At 40.2% G+C, this 25,837-nt stretch overlaps 1 protein-coding gene across 5 annotated transcripts in view; it reads left to right on the top strand.

Moving 5' to 3' along the window:
• Nucleotides 1–25,837, top strand: part of TIAM2 (TIAM Rac1 associated GEF 2) — an 88,250-nt gene that overhangs the window by 47,400 nt on the left and 15,013 nt on the right. The window contains exons 1-2 of one of the 5 annotated variants that reach the window (XM_058020800.1): nucleotides 9,393–9,652; nucleotides 9,726–9,829. Coding sequence is in view for 2 of the 5 variants with exons in the window: in XM_058020802.1 (XP_057876785.1) it covers nucleotides 9,726–9,829 (104 nt within the window). In the remaining 3 variants the exon portion in view is untranslated. Of the gene's footprint in view, nucleotides 1–9,392; nucleotides 9,653–9,725; nucleotides 9,830–12,214; nucleotides 12,426–21,474; nucleotides 21,528–25,837 lie in introns of those variants that run through there. The other 4 variants (XM_058020801.1, XM_058020802.1, XM_058020799.1 and 1 more) reach the window with 4 other exon arrangements.

Here is a 25,837-nt window from a genome sequence, read left to right as displayed (position 1 = left end):
AACCAAATTACTTTGGCTTTCAGCTTGAAGTGGTAGAGAATATGGTGGGTTTCAATGGGCATTTCTCATCTGTGGCTGCAATCTACCCACCTTCCCTTAAAAATCTGTTTTCTTAATGCAGAAGTTACCTAGAGACAGTTTTCAGCCTAGAAATCAAATATGACCATACAAACTCCTCATGAGTGAGCTCAGTGTATAGCAGCCATTTTTCATATATTGAGGTTTGTACTAGTAGTATGTAAGAATGCAAAAAACTGATTTGTTTATTTATTTGCTACTATGACATGCACAGGATATAGATGAATAATGAGGCAAAGTAGGACCTTACAGTCTACTTTTCCTAGGCGGAAATTAGATCTCCACTTGTTACTTGGGCTGGACCATTCTTGGGCCATGGTCTTTGAATTTTTCTTCAGCTGACTTATCAGCAAATTTCGGATAACCTTTCTCTGGCCAAAGATTGTTTAGAGTAAAAAACCTGCTTTTATTTGAATGTCTCCAAACACCTCTTGATGTTTACCCAGACATGGGCCTTCATGACAGAAACCCTGGAGCAGAAACTCCCATTTCCTCTTGTATCACAAATTCACTAAACTGACCTAGGTGTATCCCCAAAACTTCATCTTCTGGACCCTCCTGACTTTTACTTGCAATTTTTCCAGTGCAAATGGCCATTGTGGGACAGTTAATGAATCTTCCATGGAGTCTTCTATTGCTTTTCTTCTTTCAGAGCATAGTTATTGTGTTCTTTGCAACCTAGAGAAAAATCTAAAGGGCTGTAGAGATTGTGTGGGCTCTGTCATGTATACTAACTGGTGGGTGCCCCTTCCATGCTGATCCCAGGGGATAACATGAGCCAAAGAGCTGAAAATACTTATCCTCTCATAAGAAGACATATGAGTTATTCATAGCTGAACTAGTGAACCCAGAACCCTTCATCTCTCTGGTGAAACTTGGATGTCTTCTCTAACAGAGACTGTGAGAATGTCTTTTGAAAGCCATTCAATAAATTCTTTTGGATCAACTGTTACTTTTTGAAAGATATTTCTTGAAGTTTTTCAGAAAGGAAAAGGATACAGAAGGAATGCTTACAGACCTATTTTTCAACTTCATTACAAAGGAGTAAATACACTGTTGAAAACCTGAAATGTATTATGTTGTTTAAAACCAAAAGAAATAAGCACATGCATGCTACCTGCCAGGCTGAACTGTTTAACTGAAGTTATGAGTGGTGGTCTCTGAGGGAGCATTTTAGAGCTCAATATGCTGATATTTATCTTCTCCAGGCTGTGCTGGAATGGTTCACCTACCACTCCCTGTTTTTCAGTAAGTCTGAAGGCATGAAGACCACCAAAACTTTGTTCCTTTCTGAGAGTTGGCTCAGACTTTGGTATTATTTTTGCACCAGGGATTTTGGAAATATTTGTTATCTTCTCTTGGAAGTTTACTTTTCCCTTGATAGTAACATTGGCTAGAAAATGATAACTGTAAGCTTATCATAATTAACTGATCAGTCTGGGGAATTTGCAGAACAATGAAAACTGCAGCTCTCCATACACCTGGCTTAAATTTATTACCCAAATGTAATATCTCATTTCCAGATAAACCATACAGGGGATTATGGAAACTCTCTGTAACAGGGAGTGGAATATCCTACATGCTGAAGATCAGCTGAGTTGTGTTTTGTTGGTGGTTTCTAGAACATTTGGGAATTACTGAAAATATTGAATACATTCTTTCCTAGTGGACATTCTGGACCTCCTGCAATCTTTTACAGTTGTGGATCCTATTTTTCTTTCAAGCTAAAATTCATATTACTATTCTCAGAAATAAGTTGATGCCTGCTTTATTGCTGTTTTGCATAATCTGTCTGAAATCACTGGACAATACTGGTCTTTAAAAAAGGCTGTCAGTTGCTCTGATCTGATGTCAGGATATCAGTCTTTCACAGACTAGGCCAAGCCCATCACAACTGCTTGAGTGCCCCTGTATCTACAGCATCTAACTACTGCAGATTAAAAACTGCAGCAGAGAGGACAGGAAGTGAGAATCCTCTTTCCCTTTCAAGTGCCAGAGAACTACAAACAAGAAAATTATCATTTTGTTGCAGTGGAGTTGTTAATGAACATCAGAGCTGGAGTCAGCACGAAACTGGGTAGGACAACTGTCAGGGCTCATCACCCACATGCACTTATGAAATAAATGTTCTCTTAGTCATAAACATTCTTTGCCAGTATCTTTAGGCGCCAGTACTGATGAAACTTAAAGTATTTCTTGTGTTCTACTGAAGATACAGAGGCTTCTGGCTATTTTAAGCTGTGTAGCTGGTATGTATGTATGTATGTATTTGTGTAATATTTGTGCTATGCTGGTGATAGATAAACCCAGCATGGGAAGGAATTTCCAGACTCAGCATGCCCAATCCTCTGCTTGTTATGGCTTTGGACAACCCTATTGATACATTTATCCTATTCCATTTTAAAATATATTGTTTGCAATCTTTGTGCCTAGGTAAGTCTGTTCTAGAAATTTATTTGTGTGATGGTTGAAAACCAGTCTTCTGATTGCCAGCACAGACAGATTCCCGGCCAGTGGAATGACTGGTTGGTATCTTCTGGCCTTTGCCATTGCTTAAGTAGCTCTAGCTCACAACTACATGTTGTCAACCCCTTCTCCACACTTCCACATTTTTCTTTTGTGTTTCCAACTCAAAAGTCCCAGCTTACAGAAGCAATGGTTCTTACAGGTCCCTGAAACTGTCTTCCATGTGATTTCATTCTAGGACTGTGCCTTCATCTTCAAGGTCATCCACATCCCCTTTATGCATCTCCAGCTGTGCTCCTAATTAATGCTCTGTAGTAACTTTGAATGATTTGAGTATTTAATTGGAGTACTTACTATTGTACTTTTTTTGCTGAAACAAATAATGAAAATATCAAATAAAACTAGTCCCCCCAAACCCACCTTGAACAAAATCTACAATCTAGCCTTTCCCAGGCCTAGGAGTTAATTCAGACAAATCGATTCTCATCTTCCCTGCTAGACAGTTCTGTCTTGTTTTAATTCCTATCCTTTTCATTTTGGCTAAAAACTTACCCAGGGATATGATAAAAGTTTCCTATTTCTTTTTTTTTTCTTTTAAACTAAGTTTCCAGAAGGTTATTTTTATCCTTTATTTTTGTCTTTAAAAAAATACTTTATTGAAGGTGGATGTCAGATTAGTTTGACACCATCTGCTTACCCATAATGTATATATGTTATAGTCCATTTATCTTCAGACTTCTTATTTTTCTTTCCTTGAATTTATTGTGAGAGCCTAAGGTTACTACATAGGTTATAGATCTGTATTTTCCAAAACTAGATTACCCCAGAATTCTCATTCTTTCTTTAAGCATAGGTATTGGATGTTATTCACCAGCTGTATAGCCTCATCCTCTTTTCCCCATCATCAGTTGAATTATTCATTGATATCTTTGCTCCTGAATTTCAATTTCATATGCCAGGTTTTATATGTTGAGAGCTTAAGTTTAGTCCTCTGCTCAGCTGCTTGAGTGCAGCATGGCTTACACCCACCTCAGACATGGCCATTTTCTGATCATTAATTCCTGTCCTGCCTTACTCATCCCTCTTGATTACAGACATATTTCAGCCTGGTTCAGCCAAGCCCTGTGGGACTGGTTTTACCATGGCCTTTAGAGTCAGACTCTGTTTTAGTGAGTGTTTGGTGGTGTGGTAAGTGGATCAGGTGAAGTCAGGGATACCAGGAAAGACTCACAGCTGCTAACTGTTAATGAAGCATCTCCACTTACCTGGGTGCAGTTCCCTTGCCTGATTCTGACAAAACATGAGACTTCATCTCTCTCGCCTTCTCTCTCCTACAGCTGAGGATAGTTATCAAGTAGTGCCCAGAGCTGCTGCTCCTCACAGATCTGAAAATGATGCCCTGCAGTGGTCTTAGTTTGTCTTGGAGTGAGAGACTGAGTACATTTAATTTATCTGTGTTGTCTTCTTACGTAGATGTAGAAGGAATTTTTATTCAATTTATCATTGTCTTTGGAGTGGCAGGTGGAAACACTCCTCTTTGCCATAGTTTGAAAAAAGAGGTGGTTACACCACCTACACAGTGCTTGACATTTGATAACACTTGACGTGCTTGTGATGGTTATTTGGCATTTTTTAAATCAGTGAGAGCAGTCTGAAATGGAACAAGTTCTGATGCATTATGAAAAGAGAACTATGAATAAAGAAACAGGATCCTCAGTTCCTACTCTCTCCTCATGATGATTGTGGCTTTGCAGTGAGCAGCTGAACTGGTAAGAACATCTATGACTTGAAAGTAATTAAGGCTTCTTTGTTAATTAAACAGAAGAAGAAAGATAAGTGACATTTGCAATTGCTGATGGCTTCTTTATGGTAAATGAATTGCCGGATGGTCGGTGTTGATGTTTTCCAGTTGATTTCCTTTGGATTCTTGGCTGGGATTGCAGAAGAGATTATTATTGTCTCACACATCTGCTAGACGATGAGTTTCCATTGTACCTCACTGCTCACAAACACATGAATAACTTCCACATTCACCACTTGTACGTGTGTCACTGCATCAACATGGGAAGAAACATTCCCGTAGGCATAGAGCTCTTGGATATGCTGCATGTGTTTGTTTTTCAAACCAACTGTCCCATCTGTGTGCTCTGTGCCTGTTTTTAATTGAATGTTGAGCAGTGAGGAACACGATTTAAGAAGTATGTTTTCTCTCAGTTTTTAGTGGTTTGACTGTAACTTCTCTTGAATGATTGAGTCACTTACCTGCCTGCCAGCAAGACATAACATTGCAGGAGTAATGGCATTCTTTGGTGATGCTGTTGGTAACTAAAAGTGTGAGTGTGTTCTTAGTACTTGATGGTTCTTTGCTAGACACCAAGCAAAATGTTTAGTATGCATTTCATGTGATGTAGTTTAAGCTTTTCACAAAGATGTAGTTTAAGCTTTCGCCCCTGTGCTTTTCTGGGAATCCTAGCATTTATCTGCTGTTGCTACTCTTCTTGTTTGCAACAAGCTGATTGCATTGGGTTTGTGTTTCAAAGTATAGGTGGCAGGGGCCTACAGGGTTGGCTTCTGTAAGATTTTAGATGCTTCCCAGTGCCAGTTGGCTCCAGTATGGACTCACCACTGGCCAAGGCTGAGCCCATCAGCAGTGATGGTAGCTCCTCTGGGATAAGATATTTAAGAAGGGGGAAAAAACCTGCATGATCACAGCTGGAGAGGGGACTGAGAATATCTGAGGAAAACAGACACCAGGATCAGTGAAGAAGGAAAGGAGGGCTGGGATGTGCTCTGGGTGCTGGAGCAGACCTTGCAGCCGTTGGTGCAGACCATGGTGAGGCAGCCTTTCCACTGCAGCCCACAGAGAGAGATCGACCTGCAGCCTGTGGAAAACCCACACCAGAGCAGATGGATGCAGGAAGAAGGCTATGACCCCATGGGAAGCCCATCTTGGAGCAGGTTTGCTGGCCAGATTTGTGACCCTGTGGGGGATCCATGCTGGAGCAGTTTGTGAAGAACTGCAGCCCATGGGATGGAGTCATGCTGGAGAAGTTCAAGTAGGACTGCATTCCATGGGAGAGTGTGAGGAGTCCTCCCCATGAGGAGAAAGGAGTGGCAGAGCCAATGTGTGATGATCTGACCACAACCCCCCATTCCCTGATGCCCTGTACTGCTCAGGGGAAGGAGGAAGAGAAAATCAGGAATAAAGTTTAGTCCAGGAAGAAGAGACAGGTGAGGAGAAGGTGTTTTTAAGATTTAGGTTTATTTCTCATTATCCTACTCTGATTTGATTAGTAATAAATTAAACTAATTTTTCCAAGTTGCCTTGGTTTTGCCTGTGACTGGTGAATGATCTCTCCCTGTGCTTATCTCAACCCATGAACCATTCATAACATTTCTCTCCCCTGCTCAGCTGAGGAGGGCTGTGATCGAGCCGCTTTGGTGAACACTTGATGTCCAGCTAGGGTCAACCTGCCACACTATTTAGTATTTTCTTTTCTGGGGACACTCCTGTTTGCTATGCTGGAAAAAAGCATTTGTTTCAGAGGTTCCTGTATCCCAGCTGGAAGTGATAAACATTTCAACTCAGCAAGCATGAATATGTGTGTAAACAGGACAGAGGTGTACTGCAGCAGAGAAAAATTATGTTAAAAGATTTAAACCATGTTTTGTTTAACTCATTATTATCAGTCCCATTTTTCTTCCAGACAGTTTTATAACAAGTATGTCAGTAGAATAAATCAAATGTACTACTGTAATGGAGCTGTAGGGGCAGATTTAGCCGTGGCACACTCACCATTTACTATGCTGGAAAGCCTTGCAAGCAATGTTTTCAGTGAAGTATTCCATGTTTTCTTTAAGTAGAGAGAAACATAATTCTAGTAACATCAGAGTTTTCCAGGTTTTCTTTAATCATTATTTTTTAAAAAACCTAGTGCTGGTTTTACCTTGAATTTCAGTGATTTTTTGGAACATATATCTCTCTACATGCATCCTCATGGCCAGCAAAGAACCAGAATAATATATACTGGAACAAATTTATACTTGCACAGTGATAGCATCTTTCTTAATCTTGTGCAAATTCTATACAGTTTTGTTGCTAGTTTTACCTGAAAGAATAGTGGTTAACCAGCCTGTAAGAGAACACTTTCAACTTTCACATTATTATTTGTGGACATCTTTGATAATGTGAATTCTATTGTAGAGCTAAATCCAAATTTCAATGTTTAAAGAGAATACATTTTGTAGGGTTTGGCTTTACTAGTCCCCTTGCATTTATCACTGGAAGTAGAAAGAATTTCAGTGTTGAACTTTTTGCTGTGTTTATGTGCTTAAGCTTTGCATTTGTAATTACCCATCCTCTAATACTACCTCTTTTTTGGGGGGGGGGTTGAGCTATGCAGCTGATATTGGTGCTTCTGTGCTTTTTGGAAATAATCTGTAGGAGCAGATCCACAGGAAGTCCCCTTCCACAGCAAAAGAAGGAAGAGGAGACAGGATGTGGACCCTAAACTGATCAACAACCCATACATCCTTCCTTCCTTTCTTACTTCCCTCCCCATGTTAGTTCTGCATACAATGTAGGATGCAGTAGGATGTCTTTTTTCACCTTGGATTCTTTCCGTGTAACTTTTTTTAGGTTTTGCTATTTAAAATAACATTTACTGTTGCTTCTCCATCGTCAGCAACTCGTTCTGCCAACAGCAAATGCTATAAAAATGGGCAAGGCTATATAGACCTGGCTCTGATAGTCCTGTACACTACAAAGGAAAAAGAAAATGAGGGTAAAGGCAGGAAAAGATGGGTCATCTGGAAAAGGCAATACAATATTCTATTTGCCTTCTTTGGGTGTTGTTATCCTGATTCCTTCTGTTTATGTTGTTTGCTGATTGTTTTACCCTATTTTCCTCTTCCCACATTTATACTCTCTCTTCATTGCTTGTGTAAGTTAGTTTTACTGCTTCATGAAGGACAAATATGTTTAATGATCACTTTGTAAAATCAGGGAAATAGGTTTTTTTTTTTCCTTTAGCTAACTACCTGAGATCAAGCTCTAGATCCTTTATGCCATTGCAAAATATAGCTCAGGTACATGCTGTTTGGAGGGGAGAAGGGCATTAAAACCCAGAGGGCAAGGAAAAAGAGTTCACCTGGGAAGCAATAGGAAATAATATCTTTGGCATCACCTTACCCTGAAGAAAATGTTGTTTAAAAGTCAATTTAAGTTTTAGGGCTTGGCTTACGCAGGAGTTGACAATGGTGGAAGTCAATAGGCATTCATGTGTTCTCATAGACAGAAGAGAGCCTCAAAATTACTTTAAAAGTCTAGAGGGAAGGAGAAAATTATTCAGGCTTGGTGGAAGAAGAGAGGTAAAAGCATAATCAGGGAAATAGACAAGACAGACTCTTTCTTAAGGTCTTAAAGATGATGGATGGCTGGAGTGGAGTTGTATAAAATGTGTTTTTTCTGCAAAAGTGATAACTCTTGGGGTATTGCATGTTACACAGGCTCTTATATATCAGGAGCAGCACCTGGCTGGGAGCAGAAGGTAAAAAAGCCTGAGGGGAGAAAAGTGTGACGTTGTTTCTGTAAGGATAGGGAAATGAGAAAGTGGTGAAGTATTTGACATGTGGGTGGAAAATGTCGGCCTCGATGCTAAGCTTGACCTGAGCACCTTAATAACAGATAGAAAAACCCAAGCTGACATTGTGCTGAGTTATTTGCATGTCTTTCTCTGAATTGCCTCTGGAGTCTGTCAGCCATGTTTTGTCTTACCAGGAAGGCTCTTTGTGGGTTGCAAGGTGCTCTTTTGGGCCTAAAATTCCCATTTTCCTCTCTGCTTCAGTCCATGTAGTTCAATTCTCTCTGAGAGGAACTGGTCCTGCTCTGCATTGACAGGAGAACAGCAACACCCAGGCAGCTAAATTCTCTTGTCCTTCTCAATTTCTTTATTGCAAGCTGTCATGATATTACTGCAAGATGGGTGGTATTTGTTTTAATTACCATTTCAGTTGCTGGTGTTAGTGATTAAATAAGACTCTTACCTTTCACTTAAAATAAATCTTCAGAATTTGTAGGTGTTAAGAAAGAGTTTGAAAATGTGGTAATGTGGTGTGAATTATACTCTGGAGGTTTAAAGGCTAGGAAACAAAGCAGCAAACTTTAACCTCCTCTTTATTTTATTGCTGTTTTAGCATCTGAGGTTGCTGAAAATCCTCTTTCCTTTATCTTTTCTGTCTTTTTTTTTTTTTATTTGTTGGTTGCTTTATAATTTTAAGCTACATGGATTGATAATACTGCAGATCAAAAATCACTTCTTCACTTCTAGAATTTTTAATTAGAATTTCCACATGAACATCTCTGCAGATTTTCAGCAGCCAATTGAGGAAATATAAAGAGAAAGAACATGATTTTTAAATGAATGCTCAGCATTGTTGGATAGCTCTTGAGTTTAAATGTAGATGTTACTGAAAGCTACAGTCTGTCAGTAAGTAGAGCAGGGCAGTGCTCTGGTTTCCAGCTGCTGTGTAGATGGACTGCAAACTTGAGAAAATTGGTAAAGTGTTTGCAAGAAGAAGGGATTGTGTCTGTATTATGAATTATGGTGTTTGTTCCAGGGCAAAATTCTTTTTTCTTCTTAAATCTTTAAAGGATTGAGGACTAAGCCATGTTGAACAATGGTGTGCTCATCCAAGGAGAACTGCTGAGTGCATTTAATAATCTTCACTGGTTGTCTCAGCACAGAATGTGCTGATTATAGATAGTGCTGCCTTCAAAAGCATGCTGTTAGCAAGAGCCTTACGTTTATTTTGGTAGATCAGATATGCACATTGCTTCAGACACTCTCCCATGTCCAGCTCCTGTTTGGAAAGCAGAGTTTCAAGGCATCGTTGCTCCTTGCTTTGACCTCTCCCATGGTTTGCTGAGGGGTGATTGCAAATTTTGTATTTTTTCTGGACATGGCACTTAGTGTCCTGGTCTGGTTGACATGGTGGTGTTAGGTCATAGGTTGGACTCAATGGTCTCAGAGGTTTTTTCCAGCCTAATCGATTCTGTGATTCTCTCCTGCTGTTGTAATTGTACTGGACAACTGAACATGTTCGCCAGGTAAGAGCAAATACTTTTCCTGTTTCTGTCCTATAACCCTCTAATTTGTTTATGTGTTTTATTTCAAATGCAGACTTTAGTAACGTGCCTGACATCACATCCAGTTTGAAAAGGAGCAGTACTGATGGCACTCTGGACCAAGTGCCCCACAGGGAGAAGACTGATCCACCCTTCAGGGTAAGAAAATGCATGACACAACAATCCTTATGAACCAAAAGGCAATGGTGTAGTGTTAATGCTCTGCATTTTGTTGGAAAGAATTTACCACATGGCATTAGCTTGAAAAAATTTTTATGCATATTAGGTGCACTTGGAGTTTTAGTAAATTGAGGTCACCCTGACAGGTCAGCATCTACAGCACAGCTGCTGCATCTGCAGGAGCAGTGTGATGGGGGCAAATGGCAAGCAGGTGGAGACTTGTCAAACTCATTCTTCTGTGTAGCTTGAACCCAGTTCCTGCAGAGAAGAGTAAAGCTGCTACAGCTTTCTAATTCATTCAGTTTATTTTGTCTTCTCTTTATGCTGATATTTCCAGGGCTTACTGATAATATTGCAGTGACCATAGCAATACTACTATGTCAGTTGTTTTAGACTGGCTACAGGCTTGGAGAGGTGCAATGTTCAAAAGACAGTGATTGCCACCCTCTAATTTGGAGACCCTTTATGTGTCTGCAGTTTCTATCTGACATGGCTGGACTAATGGTTCTCCTTCCTTCAGCAAGGGCTTTGGGGGCTGAGGCAGGAATGCCCAGAATTAGTGCCCACCTTCATGCACTGGTCTCCAAAGAGCAGCTTTTTGTCCATTTTGCTCTGAGTCAGGCGAATTGCAACCTGTGTCCAATTGGAGTGCATATTGTTTGGAACCTCCCAGCTGCAAGTGTGGGTAGTGTTTTTGAGTTGGTGGCCATGATTTTACCTGGCATTGCTATTCTGACAACAGAGATGTGTTTTTAAATTCTGTTGATGAGTTGGTTGTATCTTCAAGCAAATTTGGGATAACACTTGTGTTAGCACTCTTGCATAACAGGAATGACGTTAGAATTTTTATGGTTCTGGAATATATTACTGTCCTTGGTGGGTTGTATGAAAAATTGGTAGAGATCAGACAGAATGTTAAAACTCAGAAGACTGGAATAGGAAGATACATTGTGCCTTTAACTATACCTGCTGAGGGGAGCTGTCAATCTTACTTTATTAATTACTTCATAACCTACTTCAGTCTTACACAGGTGATTTTATGCCCTTTCCCTAGAGAATAAGGAGAAGCCCGGTGATTGTGGGTCCTCAGCCCATCTCCTGCTGCACAAGGGGATTCCCACAGAGATGATCTGTGTCCTTATGCTTCCCCAAAGTCTTTGCAACCAGACAAGAACAAGCTGGATTTTCTCCCTTTAGGACACATTGCATTGCTCCTTTGAAAGAAGTTTTGTGGATTTCTCTGCTCTGCTTGGCTGTAGGACTTCTGCCTGGCTTTAGAAGGCAGGGATCTTTGTGGGAGCACAGCAGAGGTGACCCCAAGGCTTAGGATGATTTGATGGCTGTTTTCACCAGGCCAGGCTCCCTGAGTACCTTGGGGTGCCCTGCTCACCTGGATTATGCCGTGTCCCCCATGCACTGTGTGGACATAAATGCTGACCTTATGTCCTGCTGTAGGGGAGGAGATTCTGGGGCATCAGCTTTGCCCTAGCAGAAGAACAAAGCCAGTCCTGATTGCCTGTGTCAAATACACCAGGTGCCAGAAAATTAGGGAGAGTTCTGCAAATTTAAATACACAGAGAACAATTGATGTACACTAGTTGCTGCTTTTAATGCATTAAATTTGCTCCAATGCTCTAAATTGCATGCTGCAATTAAAGCTCAAAAAAGAGGGGAAAATGGACAGGTCTGCTCCCTGTCCTCCCTCCAGCCTCAAATTTGTCAGATTCAGCAGTTATTAGGGCTTTTGCATGATTTGCTGAAGTAATTGCCCATTCTGTATTGCAGTTCACTTCTTGAGCTGACATGCAGGTCTGCTAGTATAATTTTAAAAATTATCTGAGGCTGTCCTGGTTTTGTAGGTACAAGGGTGGAAAACAGCCTGGCAATCAGAGGCAGTCAGACTGCAGCTGTAAACGCGTCTGTGACAGGTCTATAATTTCTGCAAATGGTTTGTAATTGATTGCTGTCTTTCTGTTGGAGGGTGCCTATTACCGTCAGAGCTTTTTGTCTGACCCTCTTGCTATCCCCAATAGATGTAGAAGTAAAGAAGACCCAAACCTAACAGTTAAGTTCAGGTGGTGTACATTGTATGTGCTTTTGTTGTTATGTATAACAGGAATTGAAATGATTTCTGTTTTTATATCTGTGATTTGAGACTGCTCACCAGATGAACAATAACTATTGCTAATAAAAGCTAGTTTGAGGAAATTGTGCAGCCTTGAAAAGTGTAGCATCTGGATTTGGGGTTGTGGAATTTTTTTTCCTTTGCCTTCTGTTTCCTGCATGTGCTGCCTTGACCTCCCACGCCTGTGGACACCATTAGTGCAGTAGGCAAGTAGGCGATGCTGCAGAAGGATGGGGGAGAGGAGCTCTGTAAGCACAGCTCTGTGGAGGAGAGGCTGGTGGTGCTGAGAGGTTCTGAGCACAGCCTGGAACAACAGGCAGTTTGGGATTATTTCAGGGGAGGCACAGCTAGAGATGCTCACTTTCCAGCTGACAGCAACCGTAGATGTGCTTGTTTGGCTCTGAGGGAGCAGGCTCCTTTGAAGTTTGGTTGATTTTTGTCCCATAACATGTAAGTAAATATAAAAAAAACAGTCTTAAAGCTTTGGATTTAATAGCTGCATGTCTGATTTCTGGACTTTATGTTTCTTGTTTTGAGCATTTTCATTTGTCTGTTTTTCACTATTTTCTTGATCTCATACCAAGCTAAGTTTAGGCATCATCTTAACTAAAAGTACAGTGAGGCATTTGAGAAGTGCCTTATAATCTCAAAGAAATACGTCTTTTATTGCATGTGTACTACATTCAAACATGCCTTCATTTAGTCAGTCATTCTTGGATTTTTTTTTTGTAGACTGGGAAGTGAATGCATTTAGGAGGGCAAGAGAGGCTAGTATGGTTCTGGAAATGGAAGTGGTTCCTTATGTTTAAAATATTATTAAAAATACATGGATATCAAGAACCATCCATTCCAGATGCATATTTGTTCTGACAACTCTCTATTCTCTGGGATACCCCATCTGTACTTTAATACCTTTAACCTTCTCTTCAATTTTATTTAACAGGGGTAGATATTGTGCTTGTAACATATTGTGCTGAAGTACATTTCTGAACTCTGTTAAAATACTTTTATGTGGCAACAGCATGTTGTCCTTGCTCTTGTTTCTGGAGTATGTAGATGTTCTGTTGACAGAAGAATATGTGACCTCAGAAAATCTGTGAATTGAGCATGCCTGTCAATGTAATTAAGTTTAGTTATGTTTAATCATTTTGAGAAGTAATTGTCTGTGCTCCTGGTGCTCATTAAATCCTGGTATGTTGGCAGTTGCCAAGAATCAAGCTCTCTTTACATCAAAATAGCATGAAGTCGAATGAAAAAAAATTGCAACTCTTCCTTTAGCTAGTTGTGATTTCTAATTGCAAACTATATTGACTAGAAATGTTTTCTCTAGCTCACTGTTTAAGATTAGGTTTAGTAGTCTTTTACTAACTCACTTATCTTGACTTTGTATTTTCAGTGTATTAAAAATAACCTTTTATGAAACATATTTAGAAGGGGAAATTTTACCATTTAATTACCTATTATTATAAGGTCTCTAGAAAGAGACCTGCTGTGATCTGAATCTTGGTTGCTCTAAATCTTTTGAGTGTCATCAGAGAGACACATTTCTGAAATCACATTAAATCTAACAGACATAAAAAAGTAACTTCATATAAATGCATGTCTGAGAAGGGGAAGATGTATTTTCACTTTAAGTATTTTACAGATCATAAGAAAAACCTTAGGGTATACTCTCTGCAAATATTTCACATAACTTCATTATATCCTCAGCTGTATCTTAGAGGTCTTTAAGAAACTCAAGAAACCCAGTAAAAATAGCTAGTGTGATGGCTTTTAATCATTAAAGAAACAGTCAATGAATACTGAATTGTTTTATGGTGGCATCCTCAAAAATTAACATTGCACGTGCAGAAATGGAAGCTGCTGTGTGAGAAACTTTGAATGTTAACAAGAATTGGCTTTTTAAAGAATGGCCAACTGGTTTCACTTTGTAAGGCTTTGAAATGCTTCCATATTTCTTTCAAACAATGAAGGAAAATTGGTCCTGGGAATAAGTTCAATATAGAAACTTGGGGAAATTGCCTTTGGTGTTACCTCTTGAAATAGTCACTTTACTCTCAGCACGGGTTATTGATCATACATGAATGTGTGTATATGAGGACAAATCTATCCCCATCATCTCTTATTAAAAAAGAAATCTATACACTGCAGAGACAAACCCCATTTTTTTTCCCTTGAGAACACCATTCTTAATGCAATGAACAGAAGTTACAGTTAAAAATCCTAGAACACCTTTCCCTAGCTTGAGCTTATTTAGATTATCTCAACTAATTAATCTTTCCCTCCTGTTGATGACCATGTTCCCTTTTCCTTCATCTGATAAGGAAATGAGAATCCATGACAAGTCTGATCAGTGGAGTTCATGACGCTTTTGGCAAATGCAAACCTGCATCTACTACAGGATGGAGCATTTTCATCCAATGGTTTCAGCTTTTCATGGGGATGAGGTCTAGGTCAATATGATGGCCCTACTTGAAATACCCATTTTTACAGATATAGCAAACAAAAAGAAAGTAGAAAAAATATGTCCTTGTGTGTTTCAGAAGTCTTGTTCTTGGATACTTGAGTTTCCTGTGTAATATCAAATCATCCTTGCAGTGTTTTTGAAGCTTGTGTGTTCTGTTTATTGTGGTGCCAATTGTGGCCAGTGCAGTGAGAAGTACATTTCCAGGAAGTCGGCATGTCTGGGACCATGGTGAGAATTCTGGTTTTTGGTTTCCCTGCACACAGCGCCGCTTTTCGTGTTCAAGGAGCCAACGTGCACATATGCCTGACTTGGGCAAGTGTTCAGGTTTTTTTGTAGCCCTTCCAATCAAAAGTGTATGTGCAATTGAGCAGCTCATTTGCTCATATCTGATGGTGGTCAGGAGGTGTGAAAGCAGAGAGAGACTGGGTCAGAAAGCAAACTCATCTTCCAAGTTTTACATCATGCAGCTACCTTAGGAAGATTCCCAAAACAGTGCTTTGAGCAGATGCAAAATACATGTGTTGGGATTTCAAAAAGGAAATCATTCTGTTATCTATTAGCTGATTTCACACAGCTCTTTCTGTAATGAAAATCAGTGAGCATTGTAAAGAGCTTTCTGCTTTTTGCAATTTTGGCCTCTTGTATATACAACATAGCCACAACTGGAAGGGTGGTTTTCATAAGTTGAAGAAATTAGCATTTTGTCTTCAAAATCTCTAAAGCTGCTTTCAAAACCCCTCCTTTAGTAGCATGACCACAGCCATCAACTTCTGATGCAGAATAATTCAAGGGTTAAAATCCCTAGGTACAATATATATTGAGGTCTAAGTTCAAACCAGGATGAGAGAAAATGTATCTGATTGCTTGTCTGCCTGAATGCTCAGTTGTTAAAGAAAAAAAGCATGGTTGGATTTTTGGGGAGAGGAAGGGGCAACTGTGGTAGTTGCCATGGAATGGCAGGAGTGGAAGGTAGTTGGTAATCATTACTCATACTTTCAGTCCAATCCCAACAGAAAATTCATGCAATTGTTCAATGTTTGTGGAAGATTTGAATGGTATTTTCTCTTCCAGAAGAATGCAACTGGATGCTGGTAATGATGTATTCCTATGATTTATCACCTAGAAAACATTGTACATTGTGATCTGTAGCAGATGGGCTTTGGAGTAGTTTGGGGCACTGTTGTTCAGAACACACCCAACTGCTTTCTATTGCTGCTGTCAGTAAATGTAATCCTATTTTTTATATGGATCATATGTTATTATATATATGAGGTGGTTCATTTATTTATTTTGATCTGGTGATGACATTCATCACTCTCAGAGATGGGTATGGGATCACCCGTCTGACTGTGTGTATATAGGCAGTGTACATGAAATAATTTTGTTAAGCAGCCTGTAAAAATTAAAAACCTTGGAAAGGGAATGTTAGTACTAACCAAGTTGTTGAGCTCCACTGAAAGAAAACCTAGTAGAAATGACCAGAAGCTCAACAGAGCCCCATACCCACTTCTTGCATGGAGGCAATTCCAGCTGAATGTTGTGATGGCTTCTCATTAGTTCTGTTTTGCATTGCCCGGGCAGTTCCCACTTGCACAGCATGTCATTAATTGCAGGAGAGCTGCCTGCCTCAAGGTGTACTCAGCATCCATAGGACATGAAGGATTTTTCCTTTATTTTAATCATGAAAACTTCTTTTTAGCAGTTGATGACATCCAAAAAGCCTGGGGAGTAGTCTGCAATTAACATCCTTTTTTTTTTTTACTTTGTAGGAGGGGGATTAACAACATGGTATCATGTATAGCCTCTGCAATCCAAGTGTCATTTTCTTCCAGATGTGACATGCATTTAGGGAATCTCAGAGCTGACACGGGAAAATAGCATGTTTCTCAGCAGTGGTTTCCTTGATTCATTTGTGCCTGGAGGGGACTGTTCTGCATTGAAAGCATGACAAGCCTGTGGGGAGTTTTGCTAATTATTGTGCTTCCCTTACACATAGCCCAGCCTACGGTGATCCTACCAGAGATGGTGGCTCCAGCAGTGGGGACCTGCTGCTGGACCCCTGCTCTCTTCCTGTGCCTTTTGAGAAGGGTATCAGTGAAACTGTGGTCCTTCAGAAGTTCATAAGACTTTTGCAAATTAATCTAATTAATTAGATTAATTATTCAGTGTATTAATCTATCACTCAGAGAAGGCACCAGAACTGGTAGACTACAGGTTACAGAAAGCCTAAACCTACCAGTGAGTGCTACTGCCCAGTCCTGGATTTCACTTTGTTGTGTTGATTCCGGAGTTCTGCATCCCCTATGGATGGCCCAAAATTCAAGTGTAAGATCTGTGAATCTTGGCTAACACAGCGAAGGAGCTGCAAAACCACAAGGCTTAAAGCATGCAAAGTGCTGTACGTAGTGTGAACCTGTAACCAGGTCAGGCTGTGGATGGAGACCTGCTTGCATAATTACTGGTAGGGAAGCACAAGAAAGGGTACTGAAGGGTCTGCACAGTATGTGCAGTTCCTGCATGCAGAGGTGTGACCTGGTGCAGCTTTGTTTTGTGCTGTTACATTGAGGCCCTGGGACTTAGGAGGGGGTATTTGTTGTCTTTCCTCCAACTGAAGAAAACGTCCTCTCAAAAGTACTGAGACAGCTTTTGATGTAAAACATACAGATGGTTTTGATCAGGAAAAGAAATTGTGTTGTGTTGATGCTTGCAAATGAAGGAAGCCAGTGGGAGAGGACTTACAACACAGATTTTCTTTGTAGTCATCTGGGAAAAATCCATAAGGCTTACCTGCAGATGAAAAGGGAAGCATATGACAGGGGCCCTGAATATTTGCAACAGGATATGGTTAGCAGTGTCTCTGGAGACAACTGTGATTTCAGTGATGAAGGGCAGGAAGCTGCCTGGAGCCCACCACCCTGTGCCTCCAAAAGCAGCCCCGGTCACCTGCAGTGCAGGATATGATGCCAGTGTTTCACTTTGCAATGAAAGGCAGAGATATCTAATCACACTTCTGATAGACACAGGGAACTGGGTAACCTCTCTGCCAGCTGCAGAATATTTGGTGGTTTGGTTTTTTTTTTATATTAAGATACTGTTCAGTTGCAGTGTTGATAGTAACATATGTGTTTTTTCCTTGTGATGCAAAAGCATCTAAACCCAATTTGAGTGTGTGCCAAGGTATATGATGTGCCCAGCAGTCACCCATAGCCCACAAAGTCACTTTAAATTTGAGTGTGTGCCAAGGTATATGATGTGCCCAGCAGTCACCCATAGCCCACAAAGTCACTTTAAATTTGCACAAAGTTTCAGTATAGGATTTCAGATAAATACTGCATCCTGGATACCATCATAACTTCAATAAAGCTTTGATTCCTATTTTGCTCTGTCAGGAACATGTAATAACAAAGGCAGACCTGAAATACCAAAACTGAAAAATGTCTGCTACCTGCAGCAAATTCTGCAAAATAAAAGGTAACAAAAAGGTACATGAAAGAATGGAAGAGGCAGAAGAATTAAAAAAAAAAAAAAAAGATAAGGGGTCAGTTGAGTCAGATGCATAGGGAAGTTCCACCAGACTTTCAGGTTTTGTTACCTGTTGTCTCTTGTTAACATATTGTGAGCAGACATAGACATCCTCTCACACGGTGATTATTTCCTTCTGGGACAGCGGAATTCTCCTGTAGTTCCTAAACAAAGCCTTGCCAAAACCAGGGGAGAGGTTGGTGTAGAGTTCAGAGAATCTATATTTGTCTTTACGGGGAAGTTACTGCATCTTTTAACATTTGGAATGCAGAATGCTGGCTACTAACAAGAACGGATAGGCGTTGCCTTCTCTGCCTCCAAAGGTGTCACACTGCAAAACTGTGTTGTGAAACATGAGTGCAACTGCAAAGATAATGTCTCAGTGGTTGCTACAGTTTCTAACGCAATACTTGAGAAAAGTTTTTGCATTCAGCGCAAAACATTTTGAGTGAGAGTGTTGCAAGCAATATTTAAGATGCTTGAAATTTAAAATAAAACAAGAATTCACTTTAAACATTTGGAATGCTAACTGATTTTTTTAATCTCTGGAATTAAAGCAAGTGTCTTCACTGTGGTCAATTATGCTTTGAAAATACATTTTGACGGGATTTTGAAAACCATGTTATTAGTTTAATAAGCATGACAGGAAAATATGCAGAAAAATTATCCACCCACAGTTATAAAAAGTAAAAAAAAGACTCCCTCTAGATCAGTGCAGAGGTCTGGAGGCAAGCTGTATTAATCCTGAGCTTATAATGCTTAGAGAGCACTAACATTGCAGAGCTCCTGTTAGTGCAGGGTAAGTACATGTATATTTTTAAATATATGTGTCTGCGTGTGTGTCTACATATGTATGTTGTGTGAGTTATATGAGTTATGCTTCTGTGTCACCAGTGGTCCAGGCTGATGTGACAAAGCAGCCCACAAGAGCTCGGGATTGTCCTGCGGGCAAGCCAGTGTTTCCTTTCATTCAAAGTGTGCACTGATGGAGCAAAATTAGCCTTTTACCTTGATGCATTTAGGGCAAAAGCAGGATGGGAAATGAACTGGAGGCAGATAAGCACACCTACACGTATGGGGACAATAGAGGGAAGCCCGTATTATGAAGGATGTCACTGTTATGGTAACTATCAAGGCTGGTGCCACTGAAATGGAAAGATGAAAACCAGATGTCGGTAAAGGGAATGTGCGTTATTCAAAGTACACAGGAACAAACAACAGGGCTATGTCATTTTTCCAGTGATCTTAAAAATATTTCACAGTGATGGATTATTTCACTTGTGTTTGAAAAGTGCTTGAGTACTGCTTGTGTGCTTCTAGAGAAAAAGAAAGGCTAAATGAAAAGCATTCATTCATTTGCTTTGCTTTAGTTTGTGTTGTTCCCCTTTTTGATTTGTCCAAGTTCCTCAATAGGAGATGGAAAGATTACTGAAACATAATTGTCTTTTTTCTAATGAATACACATTAAAAAAAAGCTGTTAATTGGTAACATCTTTTAGCTGGCATATGGCTAGCTAATAATGCAGGCTTAATTAGCAAATCTGGGGAAGAATAACTTCCTAATATGGAATTAAAAAGGCCTGTCATTGTTTTTCATCAAGATTGACGATATTGCTTGTACCTGAAATTTAGCAACCTTCTTTTTTTTTTTTTCTCAGTCCCAGTGGATGAGCTGTGTTTTTAGATGTATCTATTAGAAAAAATAGAGCTTGAAAGTGCCACAACTAATGCAGATAGAAAACAAAGAAACAGTAGCTCTCTAGAAAGTATAGTTATACTCTTAATACACTCTATTAATCTTAATCTAGTGACCTGGCCTGTGTTATTTTTAAAATGCCATATGCAGCACTTGAAACTTTTAATTTCCATGAACTACTTATTTAATTTTGTTTCATGTCCTCAGACTTACTCTGTGGATCCCTACAATCCGTGGACTACTGCAGAGGCACGTACTAATGGTGGATAAGAACAGTAACCATGTACATGCTACACAGCAATCTATGAATTTGGATTTTTAAACCAGACTGTGCGTCCACTGAAAAATGAAATGTTAGGGAGCAGGCAAAACCTCTGTTGCTCCTTCAAGACCATTTCCTCAATTTTCTGTTTGCAGTCTTCTCCCCCAGTGACCCTGATATGTCTCCAAGAGGAAGAAAGGGCACAGTCCATCTGCTAAGCAAGAGGTTCCTGCTGCTGTAATGTGTTCTGCATGTCTTATCAGCAGCATGTTGTTTCAGGGCTCCAGCATCATTTTTCCTCTGATAGGCAGCCTCTCAGTGACTGAGTGTACAGTTTGGCAAATGCTGAGCTGTCAAGTTGTGCTAATGATTTGGAAAGAGATGGATGTAAGTTTAATTGCAGTAATTAAAGAAGAAAGCTGTGTTATTCCCTTGCTTGTATGAAGGTGAACATCCTTGAAACCTTGGAAGCAGTGCACTCATAACCAAGGATACAGATACCCAGGCTTGGTGTATCATTGGGGTTCAAGAAAAGGGTTTCCTAGGGAGCAGTAGGTGCTGCCAAGGGGGCAGTGTTGAATGAAGCCTTACAGCTCAGCTTCATTGCACTCTTAAGAGTGCTGTGATAGGGGCAACATGGGAGTTGCTGTATTTTATTATGCCACTGGTGTAGTTCTCCTTTTATTAATGAATTGCTTGTCAGTCTTTTATCTCTTCAGTTCAGTGTTGTCATGTCCTATAATGTTTTATTTAAAGCTGCATTGTTCTTAGAGTAATCTATCTGTAGACCCAAATGATTCTGTATAAATATGTCACCATCAGAACTCTTACTTTCAAGCCTGAATTTATTAGTGAGCTCATTTTAAATTTCTTTTTATTGATGTAATTATGGCTAAAAAGTTCAAACAAAGGACAAGCATAATTATATAAAAAAAATATCGAGAGAGCTGCCTATTTGTTTTTCATTTTATCATTGTAAGAGCATTTCTATGCCTCAACATTTAGCAGCATATACCCTTGACAGAACATCAGTGCTATTGACAAATTATGCTGACCTTCAGGGCAGTCAGCACCCTCTAGATATTTTTAGGTATTTGGCTAACTTTCTCAAAGCACCTGATGTTTTGTTTATGCAGTAAATTTCACAGGCAGGGAGGCAGGTATATTTCTGGGGAGATCAAACCCATCTTCCCTTGTCATAACTGAACTTTGTCCTGCACTCACCACATCAAGCTGTTTGTAAAAAAACCTTCTCATCTAGCATGTTTTTCCTTCATTTGTAGCAATAAAGGGAGGCATGGCAGGTCTGTCTGTACTCTCAAACGCTGCTTAGCCTCCTCTCACTGGGATGTTGTCAGCATCTTTGATTTTTGGGTAATTGGCACAAAAGAGAAACTGAGCTCAGAGGGAAGGTGTGTTTGTGGGGGATCACAACATCCGCGGCTTCCTTCCGAGGGCTCTTTCCTTTGGCAAAGTTTGCGCTCCCGAGCCGCAATGCCCGCCTTCAGGAGGAGTAAAGCCAGAGCTAAGAGTTTGGCGCTGGCTCGCAAGACCCAGCAGCAGGCAGCAGCAGCTTACGGCTCCCTGCACAGGATGCTCTCTGTGGTGAGTTCTGCAGCTTCTGCCGTGCCTTCAGCCGGGGGTGCTGCTTAATTAGGCTGGGGTTGGGGTTAGGATGGGGCTGCAGGAGCATCCAGGCTGCCTGTGCCTAATAAATAATGACAGTCCCAGCATTAGTCATCAAATGATGGATTCTCACTGTGTGTAGTTGGGGGCTGAGTTTGTACCAGTGCTCTGCATGGGAAAAGGTTTGGGGGTTTCTGAAGTTTGGGGGAGGGAAGGGTGGGTTGGTTGCCTGCACTGTTTGCTGCTGGGCTCGAGCAAATTGTTATTTCTTGCATCTCTCAGAGAAAGGACTAAGTAAGATCCATATTTTGACAAGAAGTGGGAAGGTTTTAAAAAGATTCCTCATGGAAATTTGGAAATAACTGCAGCATGAATATTTTAACTGTTTCTCTGCTTTTTCAGAATCAAGTTAGTATTGTGGAAATAGGGAGGGGAAAAATATGATCTATAATCAAGGTAAAGATGGCAAAATATATGTATTACACAGATGGCTGTATATATGTATATATATGTGTGTATATATATATATGTACATGTATATATGTATATATGTGTTACACAGGTTGCAGAAAAATACCATGAGCCTCCTGCATTAAAAATTGACAACATCGGGATAAGGACCTGGGGTAGGAAGAACTGACAGCTTTTTACAAAACCAGAGTTTGGGAAAATTTTTATTGTGTGCTTTGATGTTGCCTTATAAGACTCTCCTTTTTGTGACCTGGGCTGTCAGGGTTCCTCTTTCTATTTTCCTGATGCTCTCATCTTTACATTTTGTACAGTCAGGATTTAGCGTCCTGTGATGGAAGTCACTTCTGTTTTGCTTTTGACTTTGGTATGAGTTGGGTCAGATGACTTTGGAGACTGATTCTAGAGAAGTTGAGCATTGCATCTATGAACTCAGTGGCTGCTGCTTGTCCTGGGGACATGGTCAGTGCTTGGGCTCTTGGGCCCAGGTGCCTGCTGCATGACTTGGTTTATAGCAAGAGTTTTGGTCAAGTACCTCAGTCACCACTGATGGTTCTTCTGTGCTCAAAGAGAAAGATGGGCATCTCTCTGTGTGGCAGGTGAGCGGGAAGATTTTCCACCATGCAAATATCAATATCTCAGGCACCACATAGGTGGGTTACATCTTGGCTGTGTTACACAGCTGTATGTTCAGCCTTTTTTCAGGCATTACCCTGTGCTCTCTGGAAGGAAATACTGGGTCGGCAGCCCCTCCCTCACTATTATCACAAATACTGTTATCACAAATAGTATTTGTGATAATTCTAAATGAGGTTTGTGACATCCAATTCTGTTAACAGGCTGATTTGCTAATGTAAATCTCTCTGAAATCGGGAAATTCTAACTCAAAGACAAAAGTTCCTTGTTAATTCCTTGCCTTTTGTGTGATCTAGTAGTGTGTCTAGCAGGGCACCTTCTAATCCTGTGGTGCAGAGGATTTGCTTTTCCCTCCTTAAAACATAACTCCAACTATGATTTACATATTTCTATGAAGCAACTGAGTAAACACTGAAAAAAATACCCTTCTTTTAGCAAAGTTTTAAATATTATTATTAAAAGACAAGCAAGAGACAGAGTGAAACAAAGCAGACCCCATAATTTTATTATCAGTCAGGAACAAGTTCATACTGAGTGGCCTTGGAGTTGGGAAAAGAAGGAGCAGAAGATAACTAATGGCTGAGGCTACTGCTTTGGTTTAGCTTCTGTTGCTGAAAGCTGAGCAGCACTTTTGCCCAGACTTCTGTGGTGAAAATGCCACAAAGTATTTTTCAGTAAAGCTCTGCTGTCATTTTTCAGTTTCAATAAACAAATTACAGGAGTGAGGTACTTCATTGATCTCTAACATAAAGCAACTTTTTTTCTGTGGTCTTTAAGGAAGCTAGAGCCTTCAACTTTCTAGCATTTTATATTGCTTGGTTACAAAATACTTCCCAGTATGAGGAGATGCCACAGATGCCCACAGAGTTATGCACACAAAGTAAAAGGATGGGCATCTCCAAGAGCTTTCCTTTTGCACAGAGAGAGGGATGTAAAGGTGTCCCAGGCTAGTTATTCATTGCTCAAAATTCCATGTAATTGTACTTCTTCTGGTGCATTCAGTCTTCCTGGAAATACATCCATCAGATAGAGCTGATATGTTAGCTATTCATGTTTGGAGGGAACAACTCTATAATCTATTTCTGCAGGATGTTTCTGAGCATGTTTCCTCTTAGGGAAGAGAGTTCAAAGGATTGGTGATCCAGCCCATAGTGTGTGTCCTGCACAAGGATACTGAATCCTGAACGCTCTTCAAAGGCATGGCTTTCACTTCACCAAGGAGTCTTTCTTAAGTTGTGTAGAGTTTTCTAAGTGTACTAAAATATCCTTTCCATCACTGTTTCAAACAAACCCTGACAGACTGGGGTAAATGAGGGTAAAGTAAACAGCAGTGTGCAGGGACCCTGTAACACTAATTGACCTTGTGCAGCGTTTATGCTCAGTCAGTATAATTCAGTAGAAAGTCACAGGATAGCCATGAAATCGTTGTGCTAGTTCTTAACCACTGCTGATTAATGTCTTCTGCTCTCTCACTGATTAATTTTATGGGGTTTTGTTACTCTGGTGGGGATAGCACAACCTCAAATGATGTTGAGGAGCAAAGAAAATCTGTAAGACATCCTTGTAAGAGTATCTTTTTCCTCACTTTAGGGGAATAATCGGCAATATTTCTTATTGCAACTAGTATTGAAAATGGAATGTGCTGCATCTCCATCTAAGCACCTCTGTGGTTGCTGGCTGCCGTGGCTCAAGGTGACATCTCTGTGGGCTGGAAATTTCCAAAGGTTACTTTGAGCAGTCCACATTCACAGAGATTACTCCTTGCAGAAGGACATGGAACCTTAAGTCTGAGTCTCAAACATGCAGGGACGAAAGAAACGTTTCTCCAGGCTACTTATACACATCTTTCTGTTTTCTAAGAGGCCAGGAGATGTTGGTCAGGAGGTTGCTTCCCCTGACTGGTAGATCTGTAGAATAGTTTATACAATTTTGTTGGAAAATATTGAATATGGCCAATAAACCATAAAGTTTGTTAAGCACAGTGCTCCTTAGCTTCCTTCTCCCTGAAATATATGTGGGGTTTTTTTCTCTTTAAGCCTGCATAAACTCCATTTTTCTTTCCCACCTCTAACACTGTTAGTCTAAATTTTTTTATATTTAGCCTTATCTGTCTGCTCTTCAGTGCCAAAGGTGAGCTGAAGCCACTTTTAGTCCCCTGTACATGTTGCTGAAAGCAGCATACATAAGCACAAGTAATGGATTTTGGAGGAAGTTTACTGCTTCTATTGTAGTTTTTCCTCGCCTTTTATCTGTTCCCAGCTGTGCTGCAGCCTCGTCTGCAGTCAGTTATCTGGACTTTTCTTTTTTACTGATTTAAATGTTTTTATTCTGATAAGCTGCATACTATAAAGGTTGGCATAAACAATTTTTTTTCCATTTACTAAGTAAAAACAGTCTTGGTCCTGTGCAAATAAAATCAGCTGTTTGCTTGAGGAATTGATCAGTTTTATCTGAGAGTCATATCTGCCTGTATTAACCATTGCAATGTCAAGATCAGAGCAAATTCAGTGTTAATTCCCTCCTTAATTCAAGATAGACATGGATGTGTGTCATATCAAGAGGGAGTTCCTTTTGAGACTTCTGGGCTTAAGGGCACTGGACTACCAAGTTTTGATTTGACATCCAGAATGTCCAGATGGCTTTGAAATCCCAGCTGCAGGGCAATCCCAGTTAGAGGACAGAGACTGAGCCTCTCCTGCCCACACATGCCAGATGTAAAAGAGCTGATCCTAGGGGCTGTCACTCAAGACTTTCTGGAAAGGATCTGTTTTAAACAGTTTAAAAGAGCAGGAAATTGTCAAAGGCAGAAAGTAGCATCCAGAACACTAGGGAAAAAGGGTAGAGATCCCGACCTGGGTGATAAGAGAGTTTTGGGAAGAAACATGGAGGAAGAATTGTTTTATGCTTGTTAACTTATTTGTTGCTATGTTCTCACTTATACCAGGCTCCTTGTCAAGAACCAGTGGTTCCATTGGCAGAATGGGTTCCTTCATCTTCTGTGGTCTATGCAGTGTATATGAGTGCATGTGAAACACTGTGACCAAGTAGCATTTCATGCTTGCTTAGAGCCAAGTGTAAATACCACAGTGGGTACAAAGAGTGAGATCTGGATATTGCGTGGTCTGGAAGACTCTTCCCTCTACAAGAGGGAATATTTTTAATGCCAAATTTGCAAACAAATCCAG

Source organism: Melospiza georgiana, chromosome 3 (genome assembly GCF_028018845.1).
Source record: "Melospiza georgiana isolate bMelGeo1 chromosome 3, bMelGeo1.pri, whole genome shotgun sequence".
NCBI lineage: Eukaryota > Metazoa > Chordata > Aves > Passeriformes > Passerellidae > Melospiza > Melospiza georgiana.
Note: the sequence above shows the minus strand (reverse complement) of the source record. Positions and strands in the feature narration are given on the sequence as shown.